The sequence below is a fragment of the Vidua chalybeata genome, chromosome 4, assembly GCF_026979565.1.
Source record: "Vidua chalybeata isolate OUT-0048 chromosome 4, bVidCha1 merged haplotype, whole genome shotgun sequence".
Classification (NCBI taxonomy): domain Eukaryota; kingdom Metazoa; phylum Chordata; class Aves; order Passeriformes; family Viduidae; genus Vidua; species Vidua chalybeata.
Window position 1 is genome coordinate 57,468,929 of NC_071533.1, and position 23,159 is coordinate 57,492,087.

General features: G+C 37.8%; 1 protein-coding gene and 1 long non-coding RNA gene across 14 annotated transcripts in view; both read left to right on the forward strand.

The window, feature by feature from the left end:
* Positions 1–216: 216 nt before the first annotated feature.
* Positions 217–23,159, forward strand: part of LDB2 (LIM domain binding 2) — a 212,513-nt gene continuing 189,570 nt past the window's right edge. For 12 of the 13 annotated variants that reach the window (XM_053940856.1, XM_053940858.1, XM_053940857.1 and 9 more), the window contains exon 1: positions 217–450. In XM_053940856.1, coding sequence (XP_053796831.1) covers positions 319–450 — 132 coding nt within the window. In that variant the 5' untranslated portion in view covers positions 217–318. Of the gene's footprint in view, positions 451–15,730; positions 15,855–23,159 lie in introns of those variants that run through there. The other variant, XM_053940862.1, reaches the window with a different exon arrangement.
* LOC128787022 (uncharacterized) lies at positions 16,451–22,190 on the forward strand. The gene is made up of 3 exons (XR_008430539.1): positions 16,451–16,590; positions 20,970–21,109; positions 21,832–22,190. It is a non-coding gene; the product is annotated as an uncharacterized LOC128787022 (long non-coding RNA).

The window sequence follows — 23,159 nt, forward strand, 5'->3', positions numbered from 1 at the left end:
TGGCATTTCTGAACTAGTCGGCAGCGCGGACAGGAAATGACCCCTCCAGAAACTGCTGCTTTAAAACCGAGCGGCGGTGCCTGAAGCTATCCAGCCTCCCTCTCCGTGTCTGGAGCCTGTGCGCTCCCGCTCCCCCCACCCCCCCGCCCGTCTCCGCCGGAGCGGGCTCCCACAGCAGTCCCCAGCCAGTGCGTGCAGCCTGGATGTGTGTGTGTGTGTGCGCGCCGCTACTTTGTACTGTGAAGAACACACAGCCCATGTGCTCTGTATGGATGTTGATGATACTCTGTGTAGCTTGAATCTCTGCAAGCAGGCAAGATGTCCAGCACACCACATGACCCTTTCTATTCTTCTCCTTTTGGCCCATTTTATAGGAGACACACACCATACATGGTGCAACCAGAGTACCGAATATATGAAATGAACAAGAGGCTGCAGTCGCGGACGGAGGTAAGTCCCCCAGCCTTGTTTTCCTGTGCATGGACCGTGGTAGGTTTCAGCCCGAATTCCAGCCGAAGCGTCCCACTAGACAGTACAGTATATGCAGGCATGAACCCTAATTAATTTAGTAGTTTAATTGGGTAATCCCTCATTATGTTTCCACGCAGAACAACTCTTTGAGGAGATACCAGCTTAGGCTGAAATCATGAAATTACAGTACAGCACTTCAGGATTGATTATAACGCCGGTCTCAGGAAATTTCTTTGCCTTAGTGTGTTGTTTGTTCAGGATCCGTCCTGCTGGCATTTGCAGCTATAATATTGCAAAGTATTGCTTCGGCTTTTGCACAAAATTAATTCTGGAATGTTGCAGGTTTAGGGGGAGAGATGAACATTTATTTGGTTTTGTTCTGTAAACTCATTAAAATGAAAAATGGATGATAACTGAAAAGAGGAGCAGAGTTTAAAAACTTATTCCTAGTCTACTCTTAAAGAACACATGTTTGGGACAACCGACAAGAGAAATTTGTGTTTACATTTAGAATGCTGTTGCTTTTAGCAAGAGAGATGGTCAGTTTACTACTTTATCATATAGCTGTCAAAAGTACCCAGTAATGTAAACTACATTCACTGTTGGTTATGCTTTATAAAATGTGTTAGTGGTTTATACACCCTGGCTTCAAAATCCAGATCAGCCACTGCAAAGAACATGCTGAATGGGAGGGGGAAATGCTTTTGTCATTAAAAAAAAAAAAAAAAAAAAAAAAAAAAATAGTGGGGGCTGCATCATGGTTAAGTAAAGCACACTTTTCAAGTCTAATGAAGTGAAAGTGAATCAAGGCTGCATTTCTGTCCATGTGTCTGTGTTTGTGCAGCAAACATTCTTGGTGCTGCAATTTTTCATAGTAGTTTATTAGTGGTGCCCTGAAAAGACTTTCTAAAAGTATGAATCTTTTATAGTAAACGGCTTTATACAGTGGCAAATATCTGCCAGGCTTGTGACACGCAGTGTGGTGAAGGATCTCAGGATGATCTGTTTGTTGTATTGTGATTCTTTAAGATAACATAAGGTTATCATAAAATAAAACACACATGCCTGAATTGTCAGCTAAGCCATGGAGAATCTGTGACGTTTAATGTATATGATACAGCTAACGAGATGTGACCTGCTTTCTGATTGGGTACCGCCACGGGGTAACTGCTTTTCTATCACTGTTACCACTGCCAGGCTTGAAACGTTGCTGGGGAGTAATTGGTGATACACTTTGTGCTGGCTAAAAACTCCAAGCAGCTCTTTGCTCCCAAAATCACGGCAAGTGTTTGTCAGTTTTTCCCCTAAGTTGCTGGCTGCAGAGGGCTGCTGCCATTTAGAATGAGGGTTTGTTTGCTACTGCTTGTTTGTTACTGTCTTGCAACTCTGTTCCTTGCATTCCTGTACATATTCATGTAATAATTTGTAGGCTTTTTTAAGTGAGAAGACCAAATATGTATCACTGAACGATTTCTTCCAGTTTTTATGTACAACCTGCTCTAAAAGCTGTCAGTGCTAAGTTAGCCTTTTTACATATGATTTTAGTGGTACTTTTAATACTTGACCAGTTCCTGATTGTAGCTCCTTTAAGGACGTTACACTAGCAAAGTTTTTGAGTGACTTGTGAAACAACTTTCCCCTCCTTCGTTGCTGAGGTGTGCTGAATTAAACTTCACCACCTTTAATTGCTATTTTTGCTGTGCAAATTCAGATGGATTGTTGTGGGCAAAAAGCAATAACCCACTCTTTCTTGCTAGGAGTGCCTTGCTAGGTTTCAGCAGCATTTTACTTTAACAGTCAGTATTTAGTTAATGAAGGCCTTATGCTCCAGCATTTCTTTTATTTGCTCAGAATAAAAATTCTTTTGCTTTGTGATTGTTCAGTGTTTACATTCTGGTTCTCTGTTTTTTCAGTTTATGAGCTCTGTGCTGTAAGCATTGTTGTTCATTGAAATGTGGTTTTTAGTTAACTTTAGTTCATCTCATTCATCTTCCAATAAAAACATTTCCATAATAAACAAACAAAAAATATTAAACTAATTTCCTGGGACACTAGAGTGACCAGGTGTGGACAGTCTGTCTGGCTTCTTGGGCAGGTCAGAAAGTGGAAGTTTCACATTAATTTTATGCATTTCCAAGCATTTTTGGGATTGGTAGGTGAAGGCTTCTGGAGCATGTATAACTAGCTCTAAATTTTTTGAATCCAGAGCCTGGTGTGTCATGGAAGGAATGTGCTTGTGCTGTGGGTGATACAGGCTTGCAGCATGAGCGTTTCTCTTCAGGCAGTCTTTGTAGGCACTGGTCTCTGAAGGAGGCTGCTTGTGCTCTGTGAGCCCCAGGGGGTAGGTGAGCATGGGCAAAGCAGCTTAAGGCGAAAGGAATTACAAAGCAACTCTCCAAAAGACTGGGGGTAGCAAGCTGGCAGATTCCACATGGACCCAACTTGTGCAGAGAGACAGTGGCAAATGAAGATGCATTAAAAAAAAGGGAAACTACAGCTGTTATCCCAAATATATCCATGGAAAGCCTTTGGGATTTTTCTGGTTTTACAAAACATAAAAATGTTCTTAATAACCCTGTAGAGCCAGATACTGTCCTTCGCAGAGGTGGAAGTCCAAAGCAAAACATACATAATTTAATAAAGTTGTACAGAGGATGGATGGAGAGCCTATGGAAGGAGCATCTGTATGTCATGTCTATCAGTTTTCTCCTCTCCCTTCCTGTTGTAGTTCTCCAAAGCTTGCAGGTAGGTGAGAAATTATTAAAAAAAAAAAAAAAAAAAAAAAAAGCAATGAGCTGGTTGAAACACCATTAAGGAATCCACCAGTAAATGCCATTCCTACTCTTGCCCTCCCAGCAGCAGGGTCGATGGTTGGGGGAGGTAGAAGTGTTCTCAAAAGGGCTCAGGGTTTGGGGACCCTTCCTGAGAAATCCACTGCTTCCACTCCAGTTTCTGTCAGTGGAAGGGAATAACAGTCAGTGTGAAGGATGTGCTCGGTGTATTAAGCAGACAAAGTACAGAGTGATAAAGAAAGGTCATTTAGATGCAGCATAGCTATCTTTGTTGTTCTTGTTTTCTTTAGGAAGAAATGGAAGTCATGAAAGTAAAGAATTAGCAGCTTTAGCTGTGCTAGATGTGAAAACTTTTGCTCTCCAAACTTCTTGTAACTTTATGGGCTCCTCAGACAGAACCTACAACTGCCTTTTTAAATTCAGGGTCAGTTTTAGGCGAAGAATTCCAATCACACCCAGGCAGGGGGTGGTTTTATGATGTAAGTACTGGCAAAAGTCCACCACCTAGCTAATTCTTATGTGATCTAAAGTAAATTAGGGAGTCTGAGTTACTAAACAGTCTACAGGAAAACTGTGCCTTCCTTAAAAGTTGTTCAAAGAAATCTAATGTGGTAATACTTTTTTCTAAATTAATACATGCTTTCTTAATAATACTTTGGGAGCATCCAGTGCCATTTTGTAATGCATCAACCATCCCTATTTAAAGAAGTAAAATGAATATTTAAATGTTTAATAATCTCTGGCAGATATAAAGATAAATCTTGCTTACTTCTCTCATAGTTGATTAACTTCTGGTTAAACAAAATGCAGCTGTTTCCTTGCTCTGTGTGTGGTTTTCAGGATTTCATTCCCATTCACTCATACTTGGTTTATCTTAATTTTTTATATCTGTGTTAGTTTAACATTTCAAGAAAGGAATTCTGTTGTGGCACAATCAACACTTTCTGAAGTTCTAGGTAGCAATACACAACACAAGTAAATGTCTCTGTTTTTCATAAAACTTGATGTTTAAAAAGGCATCTCTTTTCCTCTTTGATGTAAATCCTTTTCTGTTCTAATTTTTAATAATTTGAAATTGTTTACACTTAAAAGAAAAAAGGTGATTATATCTTGTATATTATTCAGTAACATTACAGAGTGCTGTGAATAGATCACTTAAAGTTGCTGACAGTTTAAAGTTTGAGGCGTTGCTTTATTGTCAGTAATCAAAAAAATGTATCAAGCCTTTCACCTGTTTATTTAGTCCCCTGTATTGTTAGAACTTTTGTGGAGCACAATACATTAAATTCACCCGTATATCTCTCTGTCACTACAAGAGATTATGCTTTACATCACCATTGGATGCAACACACAACTTTCCCTCTGGCTAAGGGAGCAGTGTTTTTAAGGTGACTAGAGACCTTGATTAGTAGCATATTTGTTTTAAAGACAATCAGCTTAATCAAATGATATTAAACTCCTATTAAACTGTATAGTGAATTTAACAAAGATTTGATGATGGAAAAATATATAAAGAAAATTAAAAGGAAAATAAAGGAGGTTGTTATGATTATTTAAAAGGTGCTAAATGAACTGGAAGTTTACACAGACATTCATATGCAACCAAATATTTAATGCAAATCAAATCACAACAAATTTTCTGCAGTTTAATGAAAGTCTCTTATTTTTCTTTCTCACATTGCTATTTGATGAAATAATCTTCTTCTTCTTGATGCATTTTTAATAGATTAGTCATAAAAATCTATGTTGTGACATCACACTTGTTCGCCTAGCAACTTAGTATGGCAAACAGATCTCATATTGTGTACATAAGTCTGAGTTTGTCCAATGAGTTTGTTTTGTTGAGGGGAAAACGCATAAACTTCTGGTTTAAAGTAATTTTGTGGAAATATTCTTTCACCCACAAATATACTAATACTTAGCAATTCTAGGAACATGAATAAAGTATTTTGAGAGTACTTATGAACCATGCTTTGCTGAAACTAAAAGGTCAGTGTTAAAAGAAAACCCTTGAATGCCTTTAGGCAGACGCTGACTTCAGAATGGATTCAAGGCTCTTTTTACTGATTTTCTTTTATTTCATACATGTTTTCTATCCGTTAAAAAAATTTCTGTTGCAGCTGCTTTCAATTAAAATTGTTGCAAACTAACAATTCTTATGAGGCCAGGGGAGAAAAAAAAGACTCCACTTCCTTTACATGTTGATCCTTAGCTTACGATCAGGGATATCTTGCTGCTCCTGCCCACCCTCCCCCCTCAAAAAGTCATATAATGGGATGGAAACTGCACATTTGGGGGTAGGAGCTGGTAAGGGTGGAGAAAGAGTCACTGCAAAAGTGTAAGAATGGGTCTCGCATGCAATCACACTGATGCTTACTAGATAATTTTCCATAAAGAAACCTTTTCAGCTCTTTTCTTTACTTGTTAAGCCATAAATCCACTTAGAATAACCCCTAAACTTTGTCTTTTCCTGATGTAAACAAGATTTACTATGCAGATCCAGTCTCAAAAATAGAAGCTGTTGGTTAGTCAGAAAGAACAAAATAGAGATCATAACAAGGAGCCAGTCCTGTGCTATTATTTAAGCTGGAGTTTCGCCTGCAGTAAGATTGGAAGATCAGATAAAAAAGAAAATATTTTGGGTTTGGTGTATGCATTTTCTTTGTTTAAAAAGGGGTAAGATTGCTAAACTCTTTGCAGTATTTTTTAGCTGGACTTCTTACTTCAAATGTTTTGGGTTTTTTTTGCATCTCTTTGCCAGAAGTTGCATACCTACTATAAACACGCATTTCAACCATGCCGGTTCTGTGTTCAGTTGTTTCCTCCACGAGAAGAGCCTTCTTTCCTGCACTGTTCTGTGTAAACAGGTCAGGATAGATCACCACTTTTGCCAGGTACTCTTTTTCAGAAGTTGTTACTGGGCTACTTGATGCCTTAGAGGGGTGATTGTGGCATGAGCAAGGTTGCCCCAAAGAGGCTGATGATTAGTCTCCAAAAAAGACTGTGGTAGGGCAAGACCTATTGGCCAGTTCTCAATGGTCCTATTTATTACACAAAATTAGTAGTGAAAGAAACATCCCCAAACCCCTGGCTAAAATCTTCTCCCCTAGGCCTGCACCTTTCTTTTCCCTGGTACATTCTTTCTGTGTTTGGTTACTATCAGAATTTCAGAGAGAGAGTACTTTCTGGTCAGAATACTGTTTATATCATACTGTGGTTGACAGCCATGCCCTACTAAACTAAAACCTGTAAATTATTGATCTAGGCTGTGTAGTCCACTTGGTACTTCCGAGGTAACAGGGAATCAACTAGACCATCTGCAGAACTTGAACCTCAGTATGGGAACAGCCGATATCTCTGGAAACAGTTCCAGTACTTTCATGCCTTAAAAGGTTAGTGAAAAACTAACTATTTGGGAAGAATTAGACCTATTCAGAACTAGACATGAAGTAGGACTTGGTGTATTTCTAAACCTATCATCTCTTCAGGATTCGAGAGTTGTTGGTCCTGAAGAGTCTTTGCAAAGGCCATAAATTTTACAGCAACAGGCTGTCCTCTCCGTGAGACTTAGGTCATCGTGGCATCACCTTGATGTTTCTACAGTACTGTCAAGGAGACATCCCCATGTAGAAGCTTCTGGCCAGGGGGTGTGCCCATCCTCAGCAAACAGACTTGAATCACAGACTCATCTAATGGTTTGGGTTATAGTGGTTTTGGGTTGAACTACAGCCAAAATAAAAGCATCACATTAGAACTTCTCCCTGAGGTCTTTCTCTTGTCAATATTCACATTCAGGTGCTTGTCCAGAGCAGAATGGCATACTCAGAATTGATGCAGTAAAGCCCACAGCTTTATGTAGGTTTCTAAATGTGCTTAAATCTGCTGGATCAGCTGCAAACCAAATAGTTTGCATCCTTTGGAGCACCTAATGAATTGGAATGTTGCTGTAAATCTGTCTCACGTCATCTGCAGTACCTGGTGATACCCATCTTCCCTGGTTCTCAGCTTGCCAAGCCTAGTTAGCTGAGCAGGAGCATCATTTGTATATGTATTAAAAAGGGGAGGGGGAAATCTAATCTCAGTATAGTTTTGACATCAGATTACTCACATAAAGCAGATTCAATAGCTGTCTAGATCCCATGCGTTTCACCCAACTGCTAGCTGCAGACTATAACATCCAAAAACGATTGCCTGGCTGAATGACCATATCTGTTGCATTCAAAGTACAAAGAAACATCATGTGTGTACAAAAGTGATCATATTTGGAACCCCCTGATTAAAGCAGACTCATGAATAGATTGAATCACAGATCCACTTTGCTTATTCTTGAAAAACGAAATACTTGGAAAAAACAATTGACCATGTTTGAGTATTAATATTTGCAGTCTTACATTTTATGTGCAGTGGACTATTCTGACTTTCCTTTTGGACTTTCAAATATTTTGTTTTTTCCTAACTACATTTTTATTAGGTTATTTTCTAAAGTCATAAATTGAGAAAATTATGAATTTGAGCATTGTGCATTTGAAGTATTTTATGTACCTTATTGTGATTTTTGTTCCAGTTGTGTAGTTTTGCCTCAGCCATTAGCAGAAGATTTTATCAGACAAATAGCTGCCATCTGTCCTAGAGCAGGTTACAAAGAGATTTCTGAGATATTAATGACTACATTATACAAAAAAGAAATATTCTAAATCTTTAAATACAGTAGTTACGTGAAGAGGGAAAAATGCTCAGAAAACAGGAAAGTAAATAGAGTGAAACTTTTTCATTTTATTTCTTCTTAGTGCTGAAGCACCTTCAGCATACATCATCCCTTAGGAAGGCAATCAGCAGCACCAGCATTTCTAACCATCTTCTGTGGACTAGACATGTTCTAGGGGGCAAAGCAGATGTGACACCTGTTTTGCCTCTAGGTTTGCAACCAGGACAATCTTTAATAAGTGTAAAAAGAGAAAACCTACAACACTATGTTTTATTCCTGCAGTTTACAGTTTAAAGTTTCATGCATGGGTCATTTGACAGTGGTGAAATGCCTACAACACTGTTTTACTCCCCCACATTCTAATAGTAATTTACCTTTTCAGATTAATGTCACTCACCATCTTCCATAATTCTTGTAGCCAGTTTAAGTACCAAAATTGTTACCATGTTACTTTATATTGCATCACAATGACGTGAAAGGAAAGGAACTGCTATATCATAGTTCCTTTAGAGCAAATGAAAATAATTCTTGTTGTTCAGCAAGAGGGACCTCCCTTTTGGCACTCATTTCTGCACCTTTTTTTCCCCATACCAATATGTTGAAAATATTCACAGAATGTTCACAGAATCTCAATTTCACAGAATTTCACAGAATCTCTGATGGATTTGAGATGTGCATTTGCAATCATACCTTTTGCTGTAGTGGATGAAGGCAATACAATAGCTCTACTGCTTCTACCTAGACTTAATCACTGGAATATCAGTTAACCCTTAGGGTAATTAGGTAATAATGTTGTTGATGTGATTTGAAGTATCATTTTAAGCAATTAGAAGTTCAGATATAATGTGATGCAATTATGCATTATATAGTGCATCTATCCATTTTACACAGCAAAAATTACCATATGTTTTTTGGGAAGCTTGGCATTTTGTAGTGACTGGGGTTCTGCTTGTATTTATGAACAGCATGCCTGTAAACTGTGGTAATAATTCTTTGAAGGCCACACCTATGCACACTGCTGATTATGTTAAATAGCATAGGCCCATTTTAATGAATGCATTGGCATGAATAATGGGACATGAAAAGCCAACACACTGGGTAAATGTTCATTACCTGAGTGCAACAAATACTACATGAAAAATTTCCGTGACAATTCACTTGAGTTTAGCAGTGAATTTGCTTTGGCTATGTTTGTGCTCTTTATGCTTTTCTGTGAATGTTTGATCAGTGGAGTTTTATTCTTACAAATAATTGCAGAATACAAATTTCAATTTATTAACCATTACTGAAAGAATTTACTTATTTTATACGGGCTAAGCTAAGAGGCAGTGTTTCCTGTTTTGAGCTTACCTCCCAGATAGAAGCATGATACTTAGAAATTAAATACACCAGAGAAGAATCTCTGATTGCTTTACAGTGAGGACTGACTGGTGTTTGAATGCAAAGCAAATTAATAACAATGGCTGGTTGCAATGGGAAAATTACAAGTCAGTAAATATGATGTATGTGCATAATTTTTTTCATGGAACAGAATGCTGCTTAGTGTGCAGTTACATTAGAAAAATGGTAAAATTTTTCTAAGCTTCCTGGCATTTTAAGCTCTAGCTCCATCTGTGCTCATCCAGTCAAGGATGCAAAACCGTAACACACAATATATGACCAACTACAATATATAGCCTTAGCAGAATATTACATGCTTAGAGCACATTGCTTGTTATGAAGGATGAGCAGAAATATGTCATAAGTTTGAATAATTAGTGCATTCAAATAAATTGTTACTAATTCCTAGAAACTCTTGGTAGAATGAAGTGGTATTCATAAAATTTTTTATTTGATATGAATGATTAGCTCAACTCTTTTCAGTACTTCCTAACACTGGCAGGGTTAATAATGCAAAGTAAAAAGATTGGTCAAGATGCCAGCGTACCAAGTACTTCTCTTCCCTGAAAGTGCTGTAAGATTATTTAATGCCCATATAAAAAACATCCTTAGGCAACTGAGTTGCACCTTGACTGATAGTTGCATCCAAAGGGCTGCACTTCCAAATATGCAGACTTCCTGGTACAGAGCGGCGCTAGCGCTGGAATGTAACCTGAAGCCACAACCTGCGTGTCTAGACTGACAAGAATCCTACCACTTGAGCCACTGTGACACCTTGTGGCTTGTGAAGCAACACAATCGTCTTTTAGAAAATTAACAGGTAAAAGCCAGAGGTTAATGGGTATTGACAAATGTCCTTTCATGCAAATACCACTAGAAATCTCTTTGCTGGATTACTATGCTGTGTTTTCAAGATACAGTTAAACTAGGTGTTAGTGGGCTCATTTCTGTTTGTGTCTTTATTGCGTGTATTTTACTGCTAAGTGGCAAAAGCTGAGGCATCATTTTGCTAAGTCTGACCTGCGGCTATTATCTCCATGGCTTTGGTGTTTGCTCATCAGTCAAATTACATAAAGAAACACTGGTTTTGGATGCAGTACAGAGTAAATATTTTATTTGTTAGAGACCACTAATTTGATTAACCAAAAGAATGCTTGAAGGGCGAAGAGTACTTTTTGATACTGGGTATGTTTTAAATGGTAGCTAAACAGCAGCTTCAACTAAGTTATAGTTAGCACTTGGCAATGAGCATGTAACTCCGTACATGCTAAGAACAAGCAGCAGTCATTATTAAGGAGTATTGTGTAGCAAAACAAAACATGGGGTTAAATAGATCAACGTTTCAGCTGTGGATAGTTCATTAACTACAATGAAGTTGTATTGTGCTGAGAAGTTACATTTAAACTTAAAATTCGGCCAATAGTGCATGAAGCTTAGAAAGAACCCTGCATCTATAAATGCTCAGGACCTCATGGTACCATACTAGTGCCTTGATTGTCACTTGTTACATCTTCAAATAAAAATGTCCATGTTTTCTTCCATGATGATCCTGAGCATCTGAGCGGAGTTGCCTGTAAACTTATGCATTATGTCCCATAAAAATTTCCATAACATTTGATTCCCATAACAAATGTTATGTCCCATAACATTTGATGTTTTCAAAAACTAGGCAACAACTGGGCTGAAATAGTTGCCTTCTGTTGCCAAACACCACCTTATTGCTGAATACACCCTTATGATGCAAAGGGTCTGCATCCCTCTATTGTCCCTTATCTTCAATGTGCCCACAGTGATATCACTTAAGCATAATGCATAGACAAACATGCCCAAACTTTCATTTAACTTGATAGTGTGGGGAGAGATAGCAGGCCAGGACTCAGGGTGTGCAATGTGCCTTATTTCATGCATAGGTATACTGATCCTTTACCAAGCTTTATGCTTGTAAAATTAGGTGGTTACTGATGCTCATACTACCTTGTCTTCACAATATGCACCTTTACTGTAAGGTTCCTGGGGCTGGAACCACCTTCTCTCTTCTTGTACAGTGCTAGAATGGTGGAATTCTGGTCTGTATTTGCAGCATGTTTTTATTATTGTACTGTGTATTGTAACTAACTGAAGGCTAAAAGTTGGTAGTAGTATTTAAAATACTTTCAAACTCGAATCTATATATACCATTGTCATTTTGATGTCATAAATATTTTTTAATTGATATTACATGTATTTATGCATTATAAAGAAGTTTCTGACTAGAAAGTACCCTAATAGTCTAAGTTCTTGGAAGATGACTGTTTAATGTTATTAACACATTTTGTTACTTCTCAAGTAATTCAGCACACCCGTGCAAATCTATTGGTTTTGCCAAGGAACTACAAATATATTTAAGCCATCATTCTGCTGCTTGATTTGTACATCTGATATTGTTATTAAATCTTTTGCTTTTTAAGTGTGATTCTTCAGTAGCTTCATGTCAATCAAAGAAGTCCATTCTAAGCCCATCTTTTCTTAATAGTGGAAAACCATCTTATCTTAAATGCTGCAGGACAAGCATATTGGTTTTGATGGGAACTGTTGCTGTGTAATATGTATCTTATTTCATGATGGTTTGGGGAGGAAATATTGTAAAGTCGGGTAATAAATTAAGTTCTTGTAGTAAGTAGAGATGCATCAGGGAGGTTGTTCTAGGGAAGAAAGGCAACACTTATTTTTTCTTTTATTGTTTGCACTCTACTGATTTAATTAGCCAGTGAGAACAGACCCACTTTGAATATTAAAAAGACAAAATCAACTTCCCCCTCCCCCGTCCCCACATCTGTTGCCTTTTGGAGACTACTACTCAGAGTCTAATGGATTTTGCTTTTTAACAGACATTACCTGTATTTGCTCACAAAATGAGCAAATGAGGTAGTTATAAGTATTTTATTTTGGGTCTGAGGAAAACTGCTGTTTAAAATGTCATTTTGAAAGAAACTGGGCTATCTTAAGCAAAACCAATGCATTTTTGGTGTTATACAAATGAAGTCAGTCTTGATACATTTCTGAATGGTGATCTAATAGAAATATCTTAATGGTTACCATATTATAGAAACTTAAATCATTCCTAGGACTGCTTGAAGTTGGAAAGAGTGAAGCCCTGTGTGGGGTTATATATTGGTCAGGAGCAGGAGAGCATAGATTGATAAAACCACTGAAGTGATCTCTGCTCTGTTTCATTGTACGACTGCCTTCTGCAGTATCAATTAGATGGACTGAATTTCAGTAAGGCAGTGAAGCAGTTTGCTGCACCTCTGCTGGGTTAGGGCCACCTTTGCACAGAGCTCCAGCCTTCTTTCTAATCACAGCCTAGAGTGTGACTGTGGATGCCTTACCTGGGCTGCAGTGTTGCAGGGCCAAGGGATCCTTGTCAGTGGGTCCTGCTCTGTGCCCATGCTATTTTGGCACCTTTCATTGCCTGTGGACCCCAAAATTCCCTTAGTTTTGTTTAATGACACATTGAAAGGCAGCATCAAAAAGGGTGAATTTTTTAAATTGCATTTTTTCTTGCCATTTTTATAGGCATACACTAGCTACTTCATTTAAATTTTTTTTCCTGTTGAGAGGAAAGAACTCTCCCAATTTTGCTGAAGGTGGCTTTTTAGAAACACAATTGCCTATATAATTTTCAAGATTATTATTGGGAAATATATGAAACTATTAGGACCATGGGAACTTGGATAAACCCACCTGGTGTGCAAATTTTGTTACCAGAATAACTGCACTAAGGTTGGGAACACTGTGTGTGATTATAAGAGTCAACTGAGAAACATAAATTGAGAGCTCAGCCCAGCAGTCTTTCCCTTCCTTGGAGATTGATGGCACACAGATGCACAATTGCAAATAACATAATTTGCAGGCCAGTGGTGCTGTTGTGATAAAAAAAAAAAAGTAAAAAAAAAGTAAAAAAAAAAAAAAAAAAAAAAAATCTGTTTTTCCTAGGTTTGCTTCAGTTTCGTCTTGTAACTGCAGCTCCTCATCCCATGCAAAGATTGGTTCTTTAAGTCAATGAAATGAGCATTTGGTCCTTTATATGAAGGTGTTAAAACAAGGTGCAGAAACTGGAACAGCAAAAACTTGGTTTTGTGGAACCTACCTATTCTAATGGATTTACCAAAAGGACTGCAAATAGTCAGCTTTTCAGAGTTGTCCATAGTTGGCTCTGCAATTAAACTGCATGTTCAAGGACTTGTATTATGTTTGCACTTAAAATTTCACAAAATGCAAAAGGTAAAACAGAAAGCATGGTTAAGAACAAGCAGCAGTCATTATTAAGGAGTATTGTGTAGCAAAACAAATAATAGAAACTGAATTAAATTTTTCTCAATCAGAAATTTAGCCAGAGAGAAATGTATGGCTCACAAATTAGCAGAATAGTAGGTAGATCTGGTAGATCTGAATGAAGTGCATAATTTAGCTGAGCTTATCAACACTCTTTGAAAGTGGACTACAAAGCCCACATTGTTAGCTGTATTAATAAAAACAAATTTTGCAAGATTTGTCATTGGGGTTATTCTAATGCTGATCAAAACCAAATCCTGGATGTCCATAGTTCATATTTTCCAGTGTTTTTCTCCAGCAACTGCTAGCTTCTACTGCTTTACCGGGAAGGGGAAGGATGATAAAATGAAATTCACAGCCTTTTAGTGTCTGCTCAGCCTGTAACTGGCAGCATTTGGGGTTTGTGGCTGCTGACCTGGCAGAATTACAGCATTTTTATGACGTCAAGTGCACACATCGTGGGTCTGTACAAGCTAAATATGAGCTTCAGCTTCCCCTCTATGCCTCCCACCCCCATTTGTTTTCATTTGGGAGACTAAGGACTTGTCCCAGTAAAAATAAGAGAGAGAGAGAGAACTGAGCTGCTCACTGCACTTGCAAACTTGTGTGTGGCAGTGTGACATGAGTTACTGGGCCCAGCAGCTTGTTTTTGTAGACATGCTTTCTGTATAGTGCTTTATTTGCTTGGTATGGTAAATGGTAACTTGCTGGCTTAATAAGTGAAAAATGGATGCAGCTAGCAACTCCGAGCTCTGCTCAAATAAATAGCAAGTTCTTCATTAGCTTCAATATCACCAGCACCATATAAACTATGGATTTCTTAGTTTGCTATTGGTATGAATCTTTGAGTTCTTTTGCTAAGAAAATGAGATTTAAATAATTATATCTACAAGGTTTTATATATCTTGATAAAATGTTACTGTCTGTTTCACACTCAGTCGTATTTAAAACCTGTGGGTGCAATTCAGGCCATAAAATAAGTTTACAAAATAACAGCCACTTACATTCACAGTTGTCCGTAATGATTTATTTATTTCTAGTAATTGCATTTGAAATTCCCAGACATCTAAAACTTTTTCAGCATCAAACTGATCACTGATCTTAAAAAATCATCTACATCAGCACCAACTCAATCACTGACAGAGGCTGGAGGAAATGAAACATCTGGGATCTATTAAGATTTTTATTTATGCTTTTAAATATTGAAGTGTGCATGGCTGCTTGGCTTTTACACTTCGAGCATGAATCCATTAAAGAAATCTCTCACAACACAAACAGTTGCAAGAAGAAATGATTTGGGCTGGAAGGCTGGGACCCCACCATGTAATTGCAGAGGAATCACAAGGAAGGAGATGACTGTGGTGAACATAGGTTTGTCTATTTACTGTGGTGACAGAAAAGTTCTTCCCAAAGATAAGACTCTTCAATTTTCTCAAGGCTTCTTGCAGAAAACGGCTTCACCCTTGCATTTATCTCCCTTCTGTATGCTATGTATTTGAGGTGCAACCTTGCTGCATCTTCAGTGGTAGGTGATGGCATGAAGTTTTGTTGCTGTCGAATACGCTCCTGCCCGCACCCTCACCAAAGCACAATGTGTTTGGTTATGAGCTTGCCTTTGCTCTGGGAAGGAGGCTGTTAGGCCAGGGGCTTGGGCTGTTTCCACAAACTCTTCTAAATCTGCTCCACTCTCCTGTGTTCCTCTGGAGTTCCGGGGTGCAGGATAGGGGTTTGCAGCCTCTGAGATTGTCTGTCACCATAATACCTAGCAGATTGTAAATATATGGTTAAAGACTGACCTCTGTACATACAACAAGCAGTGCAACTACTGGGCTTTTTCTGAGGTCAGTTAAGGAAAGACCTGAGTGGGAATGCAGTCAGGTTTTCCACAGGACAGCCCTGCACCTTGAAGGCAGCATCTCCGCCTGAAGAAGGAAACTGCTGTGCTGGGGCCGAAATGGCTGGGCCTGCAGACTCTTGATGCTTTCTAAACACACCTCTCTGCCTTGCTCCTCCTTCAGCCAGTACATCTGATTCCTAAGCTGCAGAATCGCGCGGGCTGCTCTCGTTAATGAGGTGCTGGCAGAGGGCAGGCCGCAGTATGGCCGCACTGCCGGCCCGCAGGCCGCGTGAACAGCGGCTGCAGCCCTCCACACCGCCAGCAGAGCTGCAGGCAGGGCTCCAGTTAGCCACCAGTAAGTAACTGCATCTTATTCTCACCGGGACCAGTCACTAGAGGGAGGAGATTTTGTAATCTGGGTTAATGAACCTGGAACATCACAGGCATTTCGGAGGAAGGTTGTGGGTCCTGTTTATAGTGCCTGATGGAAAGAGTGGTGTGGTACGAGGTAGTGATCCCTTGTGGCGGCAGCTCTCTGGCCACACAGAGCAGGCACAGACTTTCCCAGGCATTTTCCGGGGAAGGCTGTGAGAAGGTCAAAGTAAGGAATGAGAAACAATTTTTATCTTCACTTGTTGCACCTGCTGTTGTGCACACGTGGAATGTGTCATGGAGATTTGTTTACCAAAGGGTGATTTCTTAATTGGACACTGGATGATGTTTGGATAAATTGACCAGTTAGGCCAAAGCTGTATTGGTCTGGCTGGAAGGGTTACTGAATTTCTTAAGGAGTATAATATATAGAGTATAATATATAGAGTATAATAAAGCAATTGATCAGCCTTCTGCAATCATGGAGTCACTGCTAATTATTATCCGGGTGTGGGCCTGCGGCGACAATCCCTCAGCTGAGGCCAGACCTCTCCTGCAGAAACACTCCTGTGAAATATATTTCGGATTTTGTCTGTGGCTTGCTGATTTCACTGAAGACTCTGAAAATAGCATCGGGAAAGAATTAACTGGAAACCATGTCACTTTGGGGAAGAGGAAAGAAAAAGGATGCATTCTTTCAGAGAACAGGTGCATTCAAGGTATGCTTCCCTTAGTGAGTTTCACCAGAATTTTCCATTCTTTACTTTTGGATTCATGGAAATGGGAGGATGATACAGTAAATAGTGTTAGCTTTATAAAGGGATAGGATTTCAGAAGTGACTTTCCAGCAAATATACTAGTTTGAGTGACCATGAACAGGCAGATGTTTAAATACCATTTTTATAGACATTACTAACCTAAAGGGAACAGTAAAAGCCAAAGGGTTTCCAGGTGTAGCATACAGTGTTTTTAAAAGGACATTTTGAAACTTCTTGTGACCTCACATCAAAGTTCAAGATTGGATAATAACCTGTAGCAAAGATGACATAGTTTAGTTGTATTGCCTTGATGAGCTACATTTAAAACTTAGGATGTATCTCAAAAACTATACTGAAGCAGTAACTCATGGAAAGCTAATCTATTATTTATCAACAAATGTTAACTAGGTTGCACAGATTTGAATACCCTTCAGGATTTCCCTTTGGGTCTTTTCACAAGTACACATAAAAATGTTAGGTACATCAGCAGAAAAACTTAAAGAAAAATGAAATTTGTTGAAATTTTACCCAGAACCCACATTGCTGATACAGGGAACTGCAATGAATACAGATGATTCCACTGATGATTATCATTCAGAATACCAGTGCTGTGGGTTTTTCCCTATAAGTGACATTGTAAGAGAGATTTATTGTTTTACAAGTTTAAATTGGCATTTCTCATTCATTTTAAGAGATGCACTCTGTTGTAATACCTAGCAGCTTAAATTTAGGCTATGAATGAAAAAGCACATTTACAAAATCTCGGAGCTAGATCATAGTGTGGCAGCTCTGTGAAAGATTGCCTGCTCAATGATTAGTTGCAGCAATCCTACTAAATGTGTTTCAATTCAGTTTTTGTCACTGAGAAATCAAGAAATAGGTGGCTTATTAAAGGTGACCACATCGTTTTATGCAGATTTAATGCACTTGGCAGGTTTATCATGATAAATAGTCAGGATGAGATGGTTCATGATGTATCTCTAATCTCTTCTGTGAAGATGTTCATGTCTTGCAGGAAGTAGCCCCTTGAGAGTTCAAATCTTTAGAAGTATGTGACAGATGGTGATGTCTGCAGAGTCTCATGGAGTTGCTTTGAAGTAACTCCAAATGGTGCCTTCAGTCAATGTTCAGTTTTTGCAAGTTCTCCTTCTTCATCTCTCTTTTGGTGCGCACCTCTCTCCTCCATCATGTTGCATCCTCAAGTTGTTCCGCATACTGAGAGGAACATGCACCACATCTTAAGAGTACATTACACCTCTCTCCCCAGTCCTGTCATATTTTTCCCTGTAAAGTTGTTCTTCCATTAGACATCTTGCATATTTTAAGGGAAGTGATTCACAACAGAAAAACAATAAAACAGAACAAATGTCTTCGAATATCCCATCTATTATTCATGCATTATATTTAGTTTTTGAGTAACTCTTTTGAGTAAGGAACCAGCATCAGTGTCAGTGTCATATTAACTATGTTATGTTGTGTGTGTCATATTAACTATATTATGTTGTGTTAATTATAATCAATTACCAATATTAATTAGGCCAACTTCTCTTTAGATTAGTAAAAATAAATGGTTAAATTTTAATGCTGCTGCAGGGGATCTGAAGGAACTCACATAATCAAAAAAACACTGCAAAGCTTTTTATGTAAATCTTATTCTACTGGAATACAGCTAATGAAATAGATATAAAAGCATCAAAAATACATAAAAATATATCTGAACAATGGTATATTTTAATATATTCACTTTTCATCACTTGGCCTTGGTTGGTCTGAGCTTCTCCTCTAAAATCAAGTACCAAATTTCATATAAAATTTTATACCTGTCATAGTCCCTTTCTAAGTTCCCATTTTATAATCACTCTTAAATATTTCTGTTACTGTCACCACTATACATAACTTTGTGTGTAATAATTGGTATTGTTTAGTTTGGTCTGCATATATTTTTAGTGTATAGATTTTTTTTTTGGCATTACTTCTTTCTGAAATGGAATTCCCACAACTTTATAACTTGATCTCTTTTAAACTGGAAATGTAAGGCCCAGAAAGGTTTAAATAGGAAAGAAAAGGCCGAGGAAAGACTGAAAGAGTTGAGGTTGTTCAGCCTGAGAAGAGAAGGTTCTGGGGTGACCTTATTGCAGCCTTTCAATACCCAAAGTGGACCTGCAAGAGAGCTGGAGAGGGATGTTTTACAAGGGTATGTCACGATAAGACAAGGGGGAATGGCTTTAAACCGAAAGAGGGCAGATTTAGATTAGGAATGAGAAAGAAAATCTTCCCTGTTGAGTGGTGATGTGCTGGAACAGAGAGGCTGGGGATGCCCCATCCCTGGAAGTATTCAAGGCCATGTTGATGGGGCTGTGAGCAACCCAGTCTAGTGAAAGTTGCTCCTGCCCATGACAGGGGATTGGAATGTTCCAAACTGACCTTTTTTATGATTCTATGAAATATCTATATTTGTTATGTTTTTTTCAATCATGCTCTACTAATTTCTACTAAAACTGTAAAAAAATCAACTTGTGTTACTACTTCATGTAATAGTTTCATAATTATTGTGCTATTCCTCAATCTACTCCATGCTGAGTACCAAAGCATGGCTTCTGTTAAAAAAAAAACCAAAAAACTAAGACCTAAATATTTTTGTTTTCATCATGCTTTTACTGTTTAAACTGTCCTCAAAGATTTTTGAGTATTACTTACTTTTTACCTTATTTTTTGAGTTTTTGCTTATATGTTTAGGATCATGGCTAGCATGTTGTGAAATCTAGATGCTTTTAAAAGGAAAAGGAACAATGAGCTGTGTATTTTTGAGACATGTTTCAAGGAAAATTTGGGGAAATCATTAATTTCCATGATCAGTCTGGTTTAAAAATTCTTGGTTTTGAGGTTGTACTTTTAGCCATCAATCTATGCCATTAACTAACCCAATTTTACTAGGCACACTAGTACATCTTCATCAACATATGTTTTAGATTTTGATATTTTGAAAACATTGTAGTATCATATCACAGTGTAATTGTATTATAGTAGTAGTAGTAATAATAATAATAATAATGAAAGCCCTGAAAAATAGTACCACAGACCTGAACAGCTGTCTCTAGTCTAGGAAGAAGTACTGATGAACTGTACAATCTCCTTGTTAAAATTCTGCTTGTGAGTTAAGAAAAAGACTGTAGTGATTTTTCTGTCTCTGCGACATTCCCTTTGTTTCTGGTTATTGCTACACCATGTCATCTCAAAGTGATTTATGGAATCACTTCGACTGATTCTCAATTTATAAGAATTTATTTGCAGAGCAAAGATGTTATTTTGCTTCTGTAATAAAAAAGGAAGACCAAAATTATAGTTGCAATCTTTAATTTAAAGATACATATAGTCTCTTATCCAATTGGTACTTAATAGTCTACATCTACAAGACTTCTATTTCTTACATAAATAATTCCTGCAGTTCTAATGCAGACTCAATAAACACTTTAGTAATCATAAGTCTTGTACTACATTTAAAAAAGTTATGTGACTGAATGCAAACTTAGATTACCCCTTATTCAGAATGCCTGCCTGAAAGGTCACTGTTACATTTCTTCTCCTGCACTGAACTGGTAAACCATTTGTACATGTGAATGAAATAATAATAGATAATTACCTGCCTACTACTGCTGTCAGTAGTTTGGCTCATGGAGACTGAAGCAGTACCTGTAATGTGCTGTGCTCCACCACAGACCATATTAAAGCTGAATTGACCTTGGAGTCACTGGAGCCAATATGGCCATGACCAGAAGATTCATTTGTTCATTTCTCACCTATTTTATGATTCAGCTGTTAAAAATATGTCTGGCTTGTCTGTGTTCCTCTTGATTGCTGCTGGTTTTTTGTGAGCCATGCTGTCTTTCCTTTGTTAAGCAGGACCGTTTCTTTCCCAACTTGCTTTCAGACCTAGACCTAGCCCTCTTCAGTGCCATGTTCTGGTCTAACTCTCTTCCCTGGCCTTGGAAAGATTGTTAATAATACTGTGCCATGGTTTTACTAGTGAAGTTCAGTAGTGAATATTGAACTTCTCTGCATCATTTTTGAGCCTTTCTGGAGCAGCACCCAAACAACCAATATATGCACAATTCTAAATGTTCCAACTTTGATGTTAGTTTTTTTGTAGATTTTTTTTTTTTTTTGTTTTGAATGATGGACAAATAAGAAACCTCATTCACTATGATTCTGATAATTATCATACTCATCATATATACCTGCATTGCAAAATGAATATGCAGTACAATGGTCTTAGTGAAGAATGTCCTGAATAGTATATTCATTGCATACATTATGAATCATAACCCAAATCTTTTATCTAGGGCATCTTTTGACTGCTTATGAGTGGATTGCTATCTGATGATCTTCAGAGGAGAAAAGCTGCTTAAGTGGAGAGAAAAAAAAATAGGAAAGAGGGGGAAAAAAAAGATAATGCCATCAAGACTAAGTGCTTCACCAATAGGTAATGTTTGTGCCCACAGAACTGATACTACTTAGCAATCAATAATATGCACTGATAAAAAAGAAGTGGAAAACACAAAATATTTACTCAACAGTCTGTTTGCTTTTATAGTAGCAACCAGTCTAGGTTTTTATTTGCAAACTGTGAACAAAAATGGAACATCAAAATAACTGTGCAGTTTCCTAAATTTTTTCTTTTTTTTTGGTCTCTTTGGAAGCCATTTACATGACTGTCAGTTTAGTAAATGAGCACATTTTTAAACTTCAGGCATCACACATGATAGGTGTATAAACTAGCTAGAGTAATTCACTTACAGGAATGCCAGCAAAGCTCTGAAAACTAAAGTAGATGCTAAAGCTAACTGATTGTCCTGGCTGTGTGGGCACAAACATGAAGATATGGTGCCATCTCTTCTGTGTTGCTTGGCCAGACTGCCTGGAAAGAGAGATCAGGAAAAGACAGATTGGCATAAGCCCTCTTGCTCAGTTGCTGCGAACACCATGATAAAACAGATTCAAACTCAATAGTACTGGGGGCCAGCTAGCAGAGTAAGGAAAATATTGGCAAAGTAACAGCTTTAGAACAGGGTTTAGAACAGCCTGGAGGCTCTTGATTTTGTGAGTCAGTAAGAGGAAAGATAGTTGATAGATTAGTCAGCTTTGATGGTCTCTTTCTATTACTAAGGATTGCTTTAAATAAATCTCATTTCTTTTTCTTCATAGGAGAATATTCCCCTGGACTTAACAGAAGTGTTAAGAAGGGTTACCAAGTGATGATCAATACAGTAACTTGTTTTTCATCAGTGAAATATACCATGAGTGTAACCATCATGTTTATGCAAAGGCCAAAACTGATAAATAGCTTGAAATATGTTATCTGACAATTTTCTGTGAGATCTAATACAGAGAAGAGAAGGTGAAGGACAGATTCTACAAATATATCTGGTATCTTATAGATGTACGTAGCTGTAAAAGGAGATGATACTGCAGCATCCTCTTCTGCCCCCCCCATATGTAAGAAAAGAATGTGTACATGAAAGAAAGCAAAACATTGTAAACTTCTAGAATTATCTTCAGCCAAAAAGTGGCAGTTCTGCCTACCAAAATAATATACATTTTGTGTTCTCAACAGGAGAATATTGTCAAAAGGAGCAAATGAATAAATTCTCTATGAAAGGTATGGGTTCAGGTCCTGTGAATTTCTCAGAGTTGATTTTAATATCACTTAGGAAAATATAGAGCCCTTGAAAACACACAAGTCAAAGCCCTAGAAAATTCTGTTGTTGCTTTTTCATCCAAAGTCCCCATTTGACTTTGTTTAAGAGTCATATTTGAAATTTTAGTTAAAAATAATACTGTCAGCTTTATATAAAAAAAACAAGACACCAGAATCCCTTGCCAGTAGTGCCATAAACAGAACACTTTTTTAAGAGGTCTGCTATACCTCACACCATTTATTGTGTATTCTTCAAATTTGCATAGTATTTTCTACCTGGTAGTGAAAATATATAAATCTTTTTTTTTATTTTTAAATTCTTTGTGTTGGATTTTTTGGAGGGATTTTCTGGAACTGGTTAACTGATTGGTAGGACTACTGATAAGGGTTTCATAAAAGGTAACAGGGAAGAAAAACTCCTTGTTGGAAGCCTTTATTTGCCTTACAGATGTTAGCATATCTTCTGCTTAAAATTTTTAGGTGTCTGCATATACAAAAATCAAAACTGATGCATTTTGTGGTTTCATTGTCTTGTTTTAAACACTACCTCCATTGTGCAGTATCTAGATTACAAATAATCCAGTTCATTGTCTTCTACTACTGCCCTGATATGCAGGCTTAGAGATCTCAACACAGATCCATTGAACTTCTTTAGTTCTGACTATAGCTAATTGATAAATATAGTAAACACAGACTTAAAATGCTCATCCTTACCCACATGCACAACAGAAAAAAAAAAAAAGGCAATAAAGGTCTGGATGCTTGGCTTGAACTGCCAGACATTATCTGTTTAAATTCTCAAAGAGAGTGAGTGAAATCTGCATAGAAACTCAGA